We start from the raw sequence: 16,150 nt of genomic DNA, 5'->3' as shown, positions 1-16,150 counted from the left end.
TTAAAAATAATAAAAATAACATTTTTAACGTTTACGAAACAATGAGTTAAAAATATGTTAGGTAGGTTATTTTTATAAAAATATCGTTCATTAAAATTCAGGCGCAAGTTTGACCTATAAAGGTTATCTAAATATTAATTAACGTATTATAGGTTTTTTATTGCCAAATCGAGTTTGAAAAAAATAATAAGTATTGGAGTTACTTAGATTACTGTCAGCAACAAATAGGTCAGCTTTAATATATGTATCTATTATATCAAGAAGGTATAATAAGGGTAAGGGTAAAGTAGAGATACTAGTAAACAAAGTATTAAATATCGACTGAGATGAATTACGATTGTGGTTTACACCTCATCATCAATTAGCCTATATTTGTCTACTGCTGAACGTAAGCCTCCCGTAAAATTTTACACTTCTCTTGAGCTTCTTGAATACTATTTGTGGTGATGCGCTTTATTTATGCGCTTTATATCATCCATTCATCTAGTTAGTGGTCGCTCTCTGCTTCGATTTGCCCTTTGTCTTGATCGTCATTTCAGAATCGTTCTGGTCTATCTATCATCCGCCAGTCAGGCAACACATGCAGCCCAAGCTGATTTAGCCATGACTATACTATCAACATGGACCAGAAAACTAATTGAAATTGACTGGCGCCCACGAGAAGACAAACGCAGCAGAGGACGACCACCAACACGCTGAATGGACGACATTAGACGAATATCCAAGAAATAGCAACAAGAAGCACAGTACCGTGAAGAGTGGCGAAAAATGGGAGAGACCTATGTCCAGCAGTGGACAGAAGAGGTTGCATGATGACGATACTATCAACTGCATCCGTGACTCCTGTTGTTTTTGTTATATCTATGTTTGGTACCTTATCTCTGATGGTAGTACCTAACATTGGTCTTTCCATAGCGTGTTGTGTAACTCGTATCTAATTTATTGTTCTTTTATCAGAGTTAGTGTTTTTGCATTATATATAAGAACAGGTAAAACACATTGGTTAAAAACTTTTCTTTTTATACAAACTGGAATATTAAGCGGGAAAATATTCAATCTACCAAAGGTAGCCTATGTGGGACCTATCCTTCTTTGTATTTCAGTTATCTGATTATCTCGGCCTAAGCAAATCTCATGCTCTAGATATTTGTAAGCTATTACTTGGTCGACGTCAGGGCTTTCAATTTGAATTTTGGCTACAAGGTTGGTCATAAATTTTGTCCTTGAGGTGTTAATTTTAAGACCAATTGTTTTTGACGCTTCATACAGCGTTTCCAGCATTTTTATAGCTTTATCAACTCAACCTTTTATTTTATCCCCATCTCCCCTATGTTCAAAGAAAAATTAAAGTACAGTTAGTTCTCCAGAGGATATTTTTTGGGTTCATCCAACACAGGTTTTCGTCCCTACTGATTTGTAGATGGAGGTTTAAAATAGTTTTTTCTCACATATAATAGGTTCACCTATTGCAACTGATACTCTTTTTAAAGAAGAATAGCGACTACCAGTTTCCGTTGAAGGTAGTGTTTTTTTAGTCCATCATATACCTGATAATTTGTTTTTTACCTTGTGAGACTGATCCATGACGTGTATGTAGTGAACTTATACCATTGGTTATATCCAATTTTATTCTACTATTAAGTATTTCTATATCTTCTATATCTATTAAGTATAAAAACTATTAAGACAAAGTAATCGAACAGAAATTGAACAGCCAATACTGTCACATCAACGATAAACGCTGATTGCAAAAACTGTTCACATGTTTTAAATAATATTTTTACAGATTGATCATTTATAGGCTATGCAATTTCCACTAAAAGATTTTCAGACTATTTAATTTTGAATAATAATTAACAAAAATGTAAAATGCCGATAAGAATGAATTTGATGGTGATACGATCTTCGCTGTCGTAGCACATATTTCCTTGTCGATAACAGCTGTTAGATAAGATAAATGATTTTTTAATGATATGTGTGGATTTAAGAAATTGATTCCGGTAAAAGCTTTAATCGTAGGAAGTCACGTACCTATATTCTCATAATAGTAAGGCTAGATCGAGGATTAATGAAATTTATAGACAAAGGCATGAACAGAGCCATAACGATAAAATTAATTTGTAATAAAATAACTTAATTTAAAAAAAGATAATAAAATAAACACGCTGCTGGAATTGTATAATATCCCAACATTTGGCAGATTTAAAATAGGTTCTTAACAGTAAATTACCCTTCTTATTTTTTGGTCAAAATATAGCTGATTGAAATATTTACTCACCTTTTCTGCAATTTCATTATCATATTCGTCGTGATTGGATTCTAAAATAAAAAAAGTACACATTTTTATTTATCACCCTATTAAGAAATAATAATTATATGCTTGGTAATACGAGCTAATGTATAAAAAGATACATTATTAAAATAACTTAAGTCTAGATATCAAAAATAATATGGATTATTGAAGATTATTAGAAGACAAATGAACCATTAAAACTGAATTGACTCTATTTTTCACATTGTCATGAAGCCCAACATAAAATTTGATTTTGTATGATGCGCTGAATAGTCATTACACATTTTAATTCGCCAGGCCAATAATTTTGAGACCAAAAAATAGTAATAGGATAAAACCCATTCTAAAAGAAAGAAAATGTAACAAAAATTAAAGGAAAAATAATTTACAGGAAATCTGAGGTCTGAAAGTGTAAAAAGGTTAGTTTTTAAGAATAAACACGGTTTATCAAAAAGGTCCAGCAAAACTAGGAGTCTATTTAACCAGAAAAATAGTTAAATGGCAAAATTGTAGGTAATAAAATAATCTACAACTTTTGTAATCACAATTTTTTCACAAAACATTAAAATTTATAAAAAAATGCCGACAAATAACCGACGAATCAGGATATATATGTAAAAATTTTATTAAGTCTATAAAAAAAATTTCATTAAAATAATTACATATATACGTTATATTCCCTTAAACTATATTATTTTCTAATAAAATAAAAAAACATAATTTTCTGCAAATGATTTTGCAACTTTAGTTTTTATTCATCTAATACCATTTCTAGCCAGAAATAAAACCTAGTTTGTTTGAGATTTTTCCTTTCCAAAGCAGTACATATATCAATTTTTATAAATAATTAAATAGGATACACTGTTTCTTTTATAAAATCTATTATAAATAAAATATTTACAAAATTTTTAAAAGAAGTATATAATTATTACAAATATTTATTATTTAAAATAAAAATTACCCCAAAATACTATTAAAAAAAAATGAAAAATTGTTTAAACGAATTAGATGATTTATTTACCAATTTATTTATTTAAATAATGCATATTACTAATCTACGTAAAGTACATACAAATTAAAAAAAGAAATATCGAAATCCATCAACAAGAACCAAATATACAGTTAACAGCTCCTTTTCCCTCCATCAAATGAGTTTCAAAGCCGGCCGATTTTAAGGACCACGTTTTGAAGCTTTATGAACGATTCTGTTAAAGGTAATTTTTTTTCAATTGTGTACATTAAGACTTTAAAGTTTGTTTTTTCAAATGACGCTAATTGGATTAGATCTCTTAGTTGTTATAAACAAAGCTGCTGTGAATTATTACAAAAAACTGGACTAACTTCGTCCCAAACTGTCCTTGGAGAAATTTTTCTTTTTTTTTTAATTTGTGGAAAAATACAAGATTTTCAAATATGAAAAAATAATTTTCCTGCAGGCAATTGTTATAACTTATTCTAATTGTTTATAAGCAAAAAATCGGCATTATTTGCAAAATGATTTTGCAATATTCATAATTGTTTTTCTTTAATTTTTTAATATTATTGATTAAATAAAACTGCTTTTTTCATAAGCTTTCACAAAGTACAAAGGTACGAAAGTACAAAAGAAGTCTGCAGTGTGTGAGACGAACTGAAAATTGTCTACGGAAAACCCAAACACACCTGTCACAAGGGTCGGCATAGAGAGCATATTAAGATAACGAGAAAATGTTTGCCACATGGCTGAAAACAAACAAAACAAGTCAATGGTCGAAGGGAACAAAGTTCATTTAAATTATGAAAAATAAAGCTTATCATTCCGGCATTAATTGTAGTCCATAGGAAGGACTATTCGGTTGTAAGGCTAAAGTAGGGTTAAAAACATCCTTCCTGCTGGCACTTTATCTGAAATCAGAAGCGAAGAAGATTTAGAAGCAATATTAGCATACCAGTCTGATAATGCTAATGCTGGAGCAAGGCATCGTGGTAATGTGGATGTCAACATTATAACCGAGGATTCAGAGTTAGCGAATATTGAAGATCCAGGTAACACTAACAGCCCAATCGAACAAAATGCATGTACGATAGTTGCTGTCATTGAGGAAGACAATATCAGTATTGGAGTTAAAGAAAATGAGGGAGATAAAGAAGATGGCATTGCAATTATCAAAACTTCAAAAAAATTTAAGAGATTCGAGATCTTGCTAAACAGTCACTTGTAAAACAAGCTGACAGAATGTTAAAGCATTTTGAGATTCCATGTTGCAAAAGTAGGTCAAAGTGTTAGAGTGCGAATTCCAAAGTTGATAGAGCTAAGGCCGATAGCGAAATATTATTGCCATTATTATTTCTGTTAAAGATGAAAGGCTATATGAGCTAGGCACATCATATTTTAAACAGACTTTATGCAAGAAATATTTAGTACCTCCAATGAAACACTTATTTTAGTCAATGAAGTGTCGAATACTGAGATAAGTATCAAGGAATGTGTTCGTAAAGATTCGAATTTAGGCAGTCAAGGATTCCGTCACTGCAATTGTAGTGGCCAATGCAATTCAAAACATTGCGAATGTAAAAAAATCAATCATTCTTTGTTAGTGTCTCAAGAGCCTTTCCTGCTCCTGTAAAGCTGGACACAAGAAAAACAAGTTATTATAGTCTGGTAAGTTAAAGGCTAATGCGTGTGTACGAGTATGTTTTTACTTAATACATGTCTAGTTGGGTTTTTGATTGATAAGTTTTGTTTAAGTCTTTAATTTTATTACCAAATTTCATAAATAAACCAAAGTGAAGCCCAAAATGCGTTTTTATTACAATAACCAGGATTGTTAGGAAAATATGAATAATAGCCGGTAGATCTAATTATAAAGGCATTATATATATATATATATATATATATATATATATATATATATATATATATATATATATATATATATATATATATATATATATATATATATATATATATATTCTATATTGTATAAACTAATTATTAATAGTAAAAGAACAGTTAAAAATAATTTTCCAAATTCTTCTACACTATTATTATGTATATAAAGACCGTTGCAGGAATGACTTTTTAATACATATGATTTTTTTTTAATTTACTGTTATTTCTATTAGGCAGTACCACAGTAAATATTATTGCATCCGAAATAATTAAGAATTCAATGCCAACTCCATTAAATACAGTAATTTGCAAAGAAGATCGTGACCTCAGCCAAAATACCTAAATTAAATTTGAAATATTCCTCCGTGGATCACAAAAGATTTTGAGTGCAAATATTCAGGTTGTATGATGTAATTTTGTATGCTGCCGTGTCGAATATCATTTTATTACAAGTATGTTGAATAACTTATGAGTCCTATTAAGAACAAGGTTTGCAATAAAGTGTCAAACATTCAAGCATAAATAAATACAAACGATTTAAAAATTATTTTTTGTTTTCAGCAATCACAACAAACTAATTCTTTATCGTTATAAATAATGAGTAATATTATATTTGTTTGTCTTTTGTGAACAATTTACTGAGCAATTTATACTCTAACTTACCTAATATATTACAGTATATAATAATTAAAAGCAACTCAAGAAGTAGCATACCCAATTCTTTATTGGAAATTAATTCATAACTAAAACTTACAGTTTTCACTCCTTTGACTATGGTACAATGGAATTTGAGGTCATATAACGCTAATATTTATAAATTAGAAATAATTATTAAAGAACTATTATAACTGTGATATAATATTCTAAACAAAATATGGTTAGAGAATGTTACTAATCAGATGCAAAGGTTTTCAAGTATTTAGACATGATAAAGATGATTCATATGTTGGTATAGCCATCCTTATTAGAAATGGAGTAGAGTTTTATAAAATATTTTTAAATAATAAATTTAATAATAACTCTTAATTCCAGGCAATTTTACTATCTACATGTCAAAAAAACCTACGTACTACCTACTTTCCTAATGTAAATAACGTGTCTAAACAAAAATGAATGGAACTAATAATAATAGGAGGCCTGGACACTAACTATGACGCTTGTTATAGTGTCTGCAACAATATTTAAGGCAGGAACATTTTCCAAACATTGGATGATCTAGAACTAGTATTTTTAAATGATTGATCGTCTTCCAGAATAGCACCACCACCACAAAGATCATCAGATATGGACATAACATTGGCTCATAAAAATATTGCTACCCGTTCATCGTGACAAATAATCCCTGCCTTAGAATTAAGTGATTATTACTTTACAATGTGCAATATTTTTGTCTCAAACATTACGAATTACATACAACCAAAGAATAAAAGAAACTTCAAAAGAACTAATTCACGTCAATATAACTCAGTGGAGTCATTATTTATGTCATTTATAGGTAAGAACTACTGATTATTTGCAGATTCAATAAATGAAGCCGCACACTTAACTATCCCATTAGACAAATCAAATTTCAATAAACAATAGCACATTCCATGTTTGGATGAATTCTGCTCTGAAATCATTAAAGACAGAATAAAGACAACAAAGGAATTTAAATCAGCAGCCAACTTATAATATTGTATATGTAGATATGGCTACTTAAGCCTACTTAATTACCTTCCTGGTCCTAGGATAGCAAAATAAATACTGAATTCCTTAGCTCTCTACAGTATCCATTTAGATCAACATAATATAGAACCTTAGAGCAGTACAACTTCCCCTTTTATCTTTACTGAGTACCTACTAATATATAATCAATTAAAAAAATCTGCTATAAGAATTTCATATTCATATGATTAAAAATCTACCTACTCAGGATCATTACTATTGTTACAAATCTTTAAAAAAATATTAAGTTGAATGTAAACGGTCATTAATTATTCCAACTTTTAAACCTATAAAAGGTAATCACATTGCAAGTAACTTTTGTAGGTCCATTTATGTAGGTAAAATTTTGGAATCGATGATTCAAAATAGATTGGAATGGATTACAGAAAATAAGGAAATTCCCCGTGTTGGCGAAATAAATTCTCAACATAATATATTTTAACATATTTTATGTTTTGTGTGACACAATGTGTCCTATGTTTAACTTTACGTTCCAACACATGCGCATTGTTAAAAAACAAAAGGTTCGTTATAAAAAGTCGGGCAGGAAGGATGACTTTGTATCACTCCAATAAAAAATTGTACTTATATAGTGAAAAATATATCAGTTATATAAAAGTTATATAAAAATATAAGTGGCTCTTCCCTTTGGGAACCCAATCAGTTTAGTGTAAGTTGTGTTTGTGAAAATAAAGGCTTTTTCGTGAAAAGTTCCTAAATTATTCTTAGCATTTTGACCAGCGAAACTTCTTTAATGTTGTAAAAATCCAACTCCAAGGAAGGAGCATGTCTCTCCTTAAAAACTAAAATCCAGAAATCCTTTAGTAATAATGAGTATACAAAATAGAAATATTCTTATAAAATCCAGTCAGCATACGGTAATGTGATCATTGATAAACTCTTAGATGTCAATGTTAGGTCCATATCTGATGATTTTTGTTGTACTAGTGCTATTTTGAAAGATAACACATCATTTAAAAAGACTACTTCAAGATCATCTAATGTTATGAAGACGTTTCTGCTTTTAGAAATGCCATTATTATTAATGATTTGGTGACTCCCTGGAATAGTTTCATTCCTTTTTGTTTAAATATGGTATTCTACAGTAAGATATCCCACTTGATTTAGCTAACTTTATAATATATGAGTTTTTAAAATGTAGAGACCTGTTTGTGAGAGATAACTCTAGGCTGGTTTTCGTCCCAACTACGGTAAAAATGACCACCTACAGTGCATAAAAGTCTTGATTGAAAAATCAATTGAATACAATAGACCTCTAGTTCTAACATTTATAGACTTCCATAAAGCGTTTGATACTATCGAACTACCCGCACTTCTAAAGGCATTGGAAGAGTGTAGAATTGATCATAGGTACACCAATATTATAGAAAACATATACAGAAATGCTACAACAATTATAAATCTGCACGGACCTACCAATAAGATACATATCAGGAGAGGTATTCGACAGGGAGATACTATGTCGCCTAAGTTGTTCATTACTGTACTTGAACATGCTTTGAAGTCACTGGAATGGGAAAGTAAAGGAATAAATATTGATGGTGAGATGCTTAGTCATCTACGATTCGCAGATGATATTGTTCTGATTTTAGATGACCTAAAGGCTGCCAGTGATATGTTGAATGAACTCAGCGATGCAGCACGTAAAGTAGGTCTAAATATTAACTACCAAAAGACAAAAATGATGACTAATTTAGTTCCGAGCCATCCTCTAAGGGTAGAAGACGTCGAAATTAAAATTGTTGACAGCTGCATATACCTTGGACATACAATAAAAATTAGCAGAGATAATCAAACTGCTGAGCTGCTAAGAAGAATAACACTGGGATGGGCAGTATATGGAAGACTGCGTGATTTTTTTAAAGGCGATATACCTATCAGCTTAAAAAGAAGAGCCTTTAATCAGTGTGTCCTGCCTGTTCTTACATATGGCGCAGAGACACTTACCCTTACAAGGACATCTACACGAAAACTACAAGTGACGCAACGTAGATGACGTTGAATAGTAAGAAACGAAGAAATCAGTAGAAAAAGTAGTGTAGAAGACATTATAAAACACATAGCCAAAATTAAATGGAGGTGGGTAGGACACGTCGCTAGAATAAAAGATAATAGGTGGACCAAAAAAATGGAGTGGAGACCGAGAGCGGATAGACGAAACCCGGGAAGACCACTCACAAGATGGACTGGCGACAAAAAGAGGATTTGTACCAAATGGATTGCAGCAGCGCAAGATAGATCTGAATGGAGGTTTTTCGAGGAGGCTTATGTTCAGCAGTAGACGACTATGGACTGATAATGATGATGAACTCTAGCGGAGTACATGGCCCAAATACCATTTGCACTGAACTTCCACAGATCACTAAATCATCACCGAGTCCAATGCTATTCAACCTATATAGGTACCTATTTAATATACAATATGTTGCCAAAAATGTTAAAGTTTTACAGTATGCTGAGGATTTTTAAATTCCAGTCAAGGGAGTGAACGTAATAAATATGATATCAAAAATAAACAGCTAATTAACTAAGATTGAGGTTGGGCTGGACCATCACAACTTAAACATTTCTTAAACAAATCTAAAGCTATTTTGTTCACAAAGGATAATACCAAAATCAAGCTTGAAAATATTACTTATAAGAGTAAAATATATAAATTGGGTAGATAAAATAAATGCCTAGGAATGTTTTTTCAGAAAAAATATTTAAAATAGAAGGCACACACTAATCAACTAGACGTCAAAATAGGCAAAGCATTCAAGGTAATGCATGCCTTGTGGGAAACATAGTGGGGCTATAATCCAAAAATATAAAAAATCATCCATGAAGCACTTATCCAAAGTCATTTGAATATGTATGTCAATTTCTTCTCCCACGCCCTAAATACATGTTAAAGATATTAGATTAGATGCACTACCAAAGTATGCGGATTATTACAGGATATATGAAGTAAACTCCAATATAAGCTTTATTATCAGATTCTGGAGAACTTCTTTAAAATACAGAAGAGAAAGGATTACAAAAAAATTGCTTAACAACCTCAGCATAAAAAACAATACTGTACTGAAATCAATTTTTGGGTTAATAGAACTTTGGTATACAGACAATCGTGGACAGAACACGTCACAAACAAAGAGGTTCTGAGAAGGATAAATAAAGGAATAGAAATTTTAAATACAATTAAAATAAGAAAATTGGAATATCACGGACATATTACACGTGGAGAGAAATACACCTTGCTCCATTTGATTATGCAGGGAAAGGTCCAAGGAAAGAAAAGCATAGGGAGGCGTAGAATGTCATGGCTGCGCAACCTGAGAGAGTAGTATGGATGTACATCAAATGAACTTTTCAGAGCAGCCGTCTCAAAATTACGAATAGCTACGATGATTGCCGACTTCCGCCGCGGAGATGGCACTTGAATAAGAAGAAGTGCAGACAATAAATATAATATTATACTGGAGAAGTAAGGAAAAATTCACTCTGATAAAAACTCTTGGAAAAATCAAACCTTAAAAAAAAAATTAAAGGGAAAGTTTCATATGATTTATACAGACAAATCGTTAAGCAACAACATATATCATTAGCATAACTAGGACACGAGGAATGCAAAAAATGTGAGTAGTTTACTCTTCATGCCCACAAAAAAATCTTGACATATCGTGTGATATTTGTAAACAATGGAAAGCTCATAACAAATTAGTTATAGAAGCAAGAAACGCATATAAAAGATTTTCTGATGAAAAAATATCATATAATGTAATATGTTTTTCAAGTGACATGAAGAAGGTTATAATGTTGCCAAGAGTGGACATTCAAAAAAGTATTATTTGTAAAGCGTTTGGTAGCCTATCATGAAACCTTTGCACCTGTAGGAAGAAAGAATAAAGAAAATTTCACTCTATGTTGTGGCATGAAGGAATTCCAGGCCGCAATAAAGAAGACAATATTAGTGCTTTGTACATGTTTTTAAAACAACACAGATATGTTAAAATATTTGTTTTTTAATAATGGTATGAAGGATATTGCAAAAATTATTTATTTTATTCAAAAATCAATAAGCAAATACATCCTATATCATGGTTCAATAAATGCCCATCTATTACTAAGAGATATTTAAACAAAAAGGAGAAGAAGAAATATACATAAACTAGTTTGTTTACCATTTTTAATAAAAATTTGAGAACATAGGTGTTTATACACAACGTTTATCTTGACAACGATATTGACCTATATGTCACACACTGATATTTATGCGAATGTCCAATTATTGGCATTTATATACTTATAAATATGATTTTATTTATATTATTAAGTATTATACAGTGTTCCAATATACTTTTTTATATGGTTCCATTTAATTTTAATATTATTTCTTACTTTCTTAAAAATTTATAAATCTTGATAATAATACATACTTTACAACTGATAATTCAAGTGTGTAATATGTATATATGTATTATCAAGTGGTTATTGTCTAGACTTGGTGGTAGCTCTAGATAAATTTGTATAAATTCTTATTACTGGGATTTACTACAAAAGTTAATTTTTATAGCTGTTTTCAATTGTAACGAGACAGGCCTGTTTACATTTACCGATTTACATGTAATTTAATGAGTTATATAATAACAAAATTTATATAACGCCGATATGTGCTTCCACTCCAGGGGTGGTTGATAACCCGTCTCGGGGGTGAAAAGTCTTTTGGACAAAATTATTACGAGAACCGATAGAGGATCAAATTCTAAGTAACTTTTAGTTTATAAAGTTTTTTCAGAAAGTCAATACTGTTTGATTTGAGCTATTTATGTTTGAAAATAGCTTATTTTCGTTCAAAAAGGTCACGTTTTTCAACGGTTTTTCATTATTAACTCAAAAAATATGCCTTTGATAAAAAATGTATGTAGAACAAAAATGAATCTTATAAAAAAAGAATGAGATTCAGTTGTTACGAGTTATTGTTACAGATACAATATAAAGTAAGATATGGTCGCTGAATCTATTCAAACTACACTTCTATCCACTCCACAATCTATTTGTCTACTGAACCTAGCTTTGTAGCTCTTAAAATTACCTTTTAAATGGCTACATATTCATGTATCAAAGCTTGAAAATGAACTGACATATTAAAGACAAACCAAAATTTTTAAAAAATATACGTAGGTATTTTGGAGTTACAAAAATACATATCTTAAGTACATATCTTAAGTACGCATAATAGATTTGTAGATGAATAAGTATATGGGCATAAACAAGAGTAATATTAAGTGCTTCGTACTGTTAGTAGCATAGGGGTAGTTTCGAATGGGTTAACCAATTGCAACTAAAGAAATAATGTTTGATAAACAAGGCACAAATTTTTATTGATTTAAATGCATAAATTTGGAATTTTAATGTGTACAAAACAATTATTAATGTTGTAGTACTTTCTAGGAGTTATTTTTAAGGGTTGAAGAGTTTAAACCAAAGAAATATTGTTTCAGAAGCGATATATAAAGTTTTAGTTATATAAATGGAAAATTAAAACATTTTGAACTATTTATAAATAAAATCCACAAGGAAACTAAGTTCCTGTGTTTGGCTGTATACCATATATTAAAAATTTTGAATAAAATCCTTTGTATAAAAAGGTATATAAAAAACCCAGTTGGGCTATGTTAAATTGGCAAAACGTTTTCGGAATAAGTATTCCATCATCAGTACCCTAAAAGTATTTAACCACTTAATTAAAAAGAATTGAAATAATTTAAGTTTTGACTAAGGTTAGTGTAAAATGTGGTTAATACTTACAAGTTAATACATGGATGTAGCCACTAAATATGGGGTTACAAACCCTTTAAAAATTGTTAATTGAAATTTAGTTTACATAATGTCTGTTTTACAATTTAGATGGTAAAGTTACCGTTGGATTGGTAACATGGCGACATATGACTCTGCAATAAGTTGCAAGTCCTGAGACGGTATGTCTACGAGGACTTCAATAAAGCAACTGATTAAAATGACAATCTTGGCAGGTTATGACGGAAGTTGTGACAGAGCAGTCAGTGTAACTATATGTGTCTATTTAAGACAAAAGCCAACGTTATTTAAAAATTGTGAAAAATTGAAATAAAATAAAATTATAACAGTATCAACCATCAATGTTATTGTTGTAAATTATGTATGTAAGATAAAGTTATGGTGAGAAAATTATGTGATTAAAGTTAGGCAACCAACTATACAGTGTCAAGTGGTGTGATGAAAAGATTCTAATATAAGGCCCTTTATGTTTTAATAACATCTGGTACCTGGAAAATGGAAACTAGACACAGGTGGACAGTTGGGTTCTTGAAAAGTATAGGAATTAATATGTTTGATATGTGAGAATATTATTCAATGAATGGAATAAAACTATTGTAGTATAAGACAGATGTAAAAATTGACTTATAACTCAATTATATTAGGCCCTGTATGTCAAAAAACAACATTTGGTACCTGGAAAATGTAGAATTTCTTGAGTTGCAAGTTCATAAATGTAATATCTGATTGGGTGTTAACAAACTGAGTGATGTAATTATATTTTGGGTGTTGACAGGTATCTGAAATGGACAAAAATTGATGGTTGGAAGTGGTTTTATAATGTGCTGGTCATAAAGTACTCAACTTATAACTTGAGAAAAGGCCCTATCTGTTATAAAGCAACACTAGGTACATAAGGAAAATAAAAGATTAAGTTATAAGTTGGTAGGTTGAATGAACTATTGGTCTATATTGAATATATTAGTAAACTGAAATTGTTGTTGGTGGCTCTGTTCAGTTTGAGTAAAGAGGATAAAAAATTAAGGTGTTATTTGAGAGAATTTTGATAAACGGATAGACTACGGAAGGCTGAGGTCCCCAGAGAACCGAAGCCAAACCCTGAGGGAATTGTGTGGAGAAGTAAAATAAGAATTTAATAGTCGGGAAGGGGTGGGGGATGACGGGTGATCTGATCTGAATTTGGAAATGACGAAATAGAGGAATGTAAAGTATTGGTTATAGTGGTTAAGAAATGAAATTTGGTTTGAAAAGTAAAGAGTGTGATAAATGGAGAGTAAAGTGTATTGGAAGAAAAGTTATTAGAATTAACTAAGAAGGATGATAAACTAATAATGAATATGGATTTTTAATTATAGAAGTAGATTGGGAATGTGGGTTAGGAGAATAGTTGGCGATGTAGAGGGAGAAAATCTCGATTGAACGAAACATGGCGATTAACGCAATTTGGACTTTTTTGTTTTTCTTTAAGAATTTCAAGATCTTCATATAAATCTAATTTGAGGAAATTTTTTTGGGAGATATTGTGGATAAGTGAAACGTCTTCTGGGATATTGAGGGTGTGGTTGTGTTCTTTGAGATGTTGGGAGAAAGTGGAAGTATTTTCTCTTTTTATGTGCTCTAGAGAGCGTGAAGAAAGAGATCTGCATGTTCTACCTATGTAGGTGGCATTGCAATCTGAACATTTAAGTCTATATACTCCACTCCGGTTCATATAATTGATAGGATCTTTGGAATTAGAAATATGTTGTCCCAGATTGTTGGGTACTTTGAAAGAAACATGGATGTTTTCAACCGAACGTTGGATGAGATTTCGAATATCTCCAGAAAGACTTTCATGATAGAAAGGGAGTGAAACATAGTTGGGTTTGGTGGTAAGGTCTCTGGGGAACGCAGTCTCCCGCAGGGTCTTAAGGCGTTTTTTGTGGATGAATTTGTTAATGATGTTGTGATCGTATCCGTTGTTGACTGCTATTTGTCTGAGTATATTTAGTTCTTTTTTGTAGTTTAAATCTGACAGTGGAATGCTTTCTAGACGATGGATGTAACTATGAAAAGCTGCATGTTTATGTGACATGGGATGGTTGGATGAAAATGGAATTACGTGGTCAGTCTGTGTAGGTTTCCTATAGATACTGAAGTCGAAGTGGTCATTTAATCTGGTGATGGTTAGATCAAGAAAATTAATTGACTTGGAAGATTCTAGTTCCATGGTGAACTTGATATTGGGGTGAATTTGGTTGATTTTGGAAAGTAAAAGTTCAGCTGAATTGGAATTACCTGAAATGAAGACTAAACAGTCATCAACATAGCGAAACCAGTGTAATATTTCAGGGTTTTTCATGATCTGTGTGGATTCTAAATGATCCATGAAGACATCAGCTAATAGAGGGGAGAGACAGCTGCCCATGGCTAAGCCATCAGGTTGTCTATAGTAATTGTTGTTAAAAACGAAGAAATCTTGATCTAAACAAAGTTGTAAAAGTTGGATAATGTAGGTAGTGGTAGATGAGGTAATGGAGTTGGCTCTTAGAAGTGAATGAACCAGATTAATTGTTTCTAGTTTGGGGACAGAGGTGAATAGACAACAATGAACTTCATCTTCTAAACCTAGGTCTCAAATACTCCATCCCCCGTAAGGTTTCTGAAAAAGACCTTCAGAGTCTCTCCATTGAGCTAGATATTATCATCCAAAACCTCTCAGTCCCGTTAAATCAAAAAACTTCTATCAGAAACTCTTGCTTCAATACCATCAACAAATTTAAAAACAAAAATTATCCTTCTAATTCTTCAACAGTACTTAATACCAACACACCCTCATCTTCCAACTTTTCTTCCAACACACAAAATCTTCATTTAACACCCAATTTTCATTCAACACCCAATTTTCATCAACTGTCTCAAAATAAACGCAATGAACACCTCAAGACTCTTCATTCCATCAAGAAGAAAATCAGATCCAATAATTTAATCATCAGCAAAGCTGACAAAGGTAACTGTCTAGTGATTTTAGATCAAACATCATATAACAATAAAGTTTCTACTTTCCTTGATAATAATAACTTCACTTTACTTGCAACAGACCCCTCTAAAAAGTTTATAAACAAATTAAAAGATAACATTAAAAATTTCACAGACTTCTTCTCTGAACATTTTGCACCATATTATAAAATCCCAAGTAACCCTTTGACACCCATTCGTCCAGTTGTTAGTTTCATAAACACTCCAGTTTCCATCCTATCAAAATTTATATTGAATCTAATTAATAATTTGACGAACTTCACCCCTCGATTCTCAGTCAAAAATACTAGTCATCTAGTCAATAATTTACAACACATCAATCTTCACCCCAACATCACTATGCTTTCATTTGATGTTAGCAATCTATTCACCTCTGTCCCCAAACTAGAAACAATTAATCTGGTTCATTCACTTCTAAGAGCCAACTCCATTACCTCATC

At 31.1% G+C, this 16,150-nt stretch overlaps 2 protein-coding genes across 2 annotated transcripts in view; both read right to left on the bottom strand.

Moving 5' to 3' along the window:
- LOC140447553 (peptide transporter family 1-like) overlaps nucleotides 1-16,150 on the bottom strand; it is a 184,308-nt gene that overhangs the window by 101,751 nt on the left and 66,407 nt on the right. Inside the window, exon 2 of the mRNA XM_072540266.1 lies at nucleotides 2,279-2,319. Within this exon, the coding sequence (XP_072396367.1) occupies nucleotides 2,279-2,319 (41 nt within the window). The remainder of the gene's footprint in view (nucleotides 1-2,278; nucleotides 2,320-16,150) is intronic.
- On the bottom strand, nucleotides 12,444-15,265 carry LOC140447555 (uncharacterized). The gene is made up of 2 exons (XM_072540269.1): nucleotides 12,684-15,265; nucleotides 12,444-12,597 (listed from the first exon to the last, which is right to left on the bottom strand). The coding sequence occupies exon 1, from the start codon at nucleotides 15,097-15,099 to the stop codon at nucleotides 14,068-14,070; it is 1,032 nt and encodes a 343-aa protein (XP_072396370.1). The 5' UTR covers nucleotides 15,100-15,265; the 3' UTR covers nucleotides 12,444-12,597; nucleotides 12,684-14,067.

Source organism: Diabrotica undecimpunctata, chromosome 8, assembly GCF_040954645.1.
Source record: "Diabrotica undecimpunctata isolate CICGRU chromosome 8, icDiaUnde3, whole genome shotgun sequence".
NCBI classification, from domain to species: domain Eukaryota; kingdom Metazoa; phylum Arthropoda; class Insecta; order Coleoptera; family Chrysomelidae; genus Diabrotica; species Diabrotica undecimpunctata.
The sequence above is the reverse complement of the archived record's forward strand: the minus strand, read 5'-3'. Positions and strand labels throughout refer to the sequence as shown.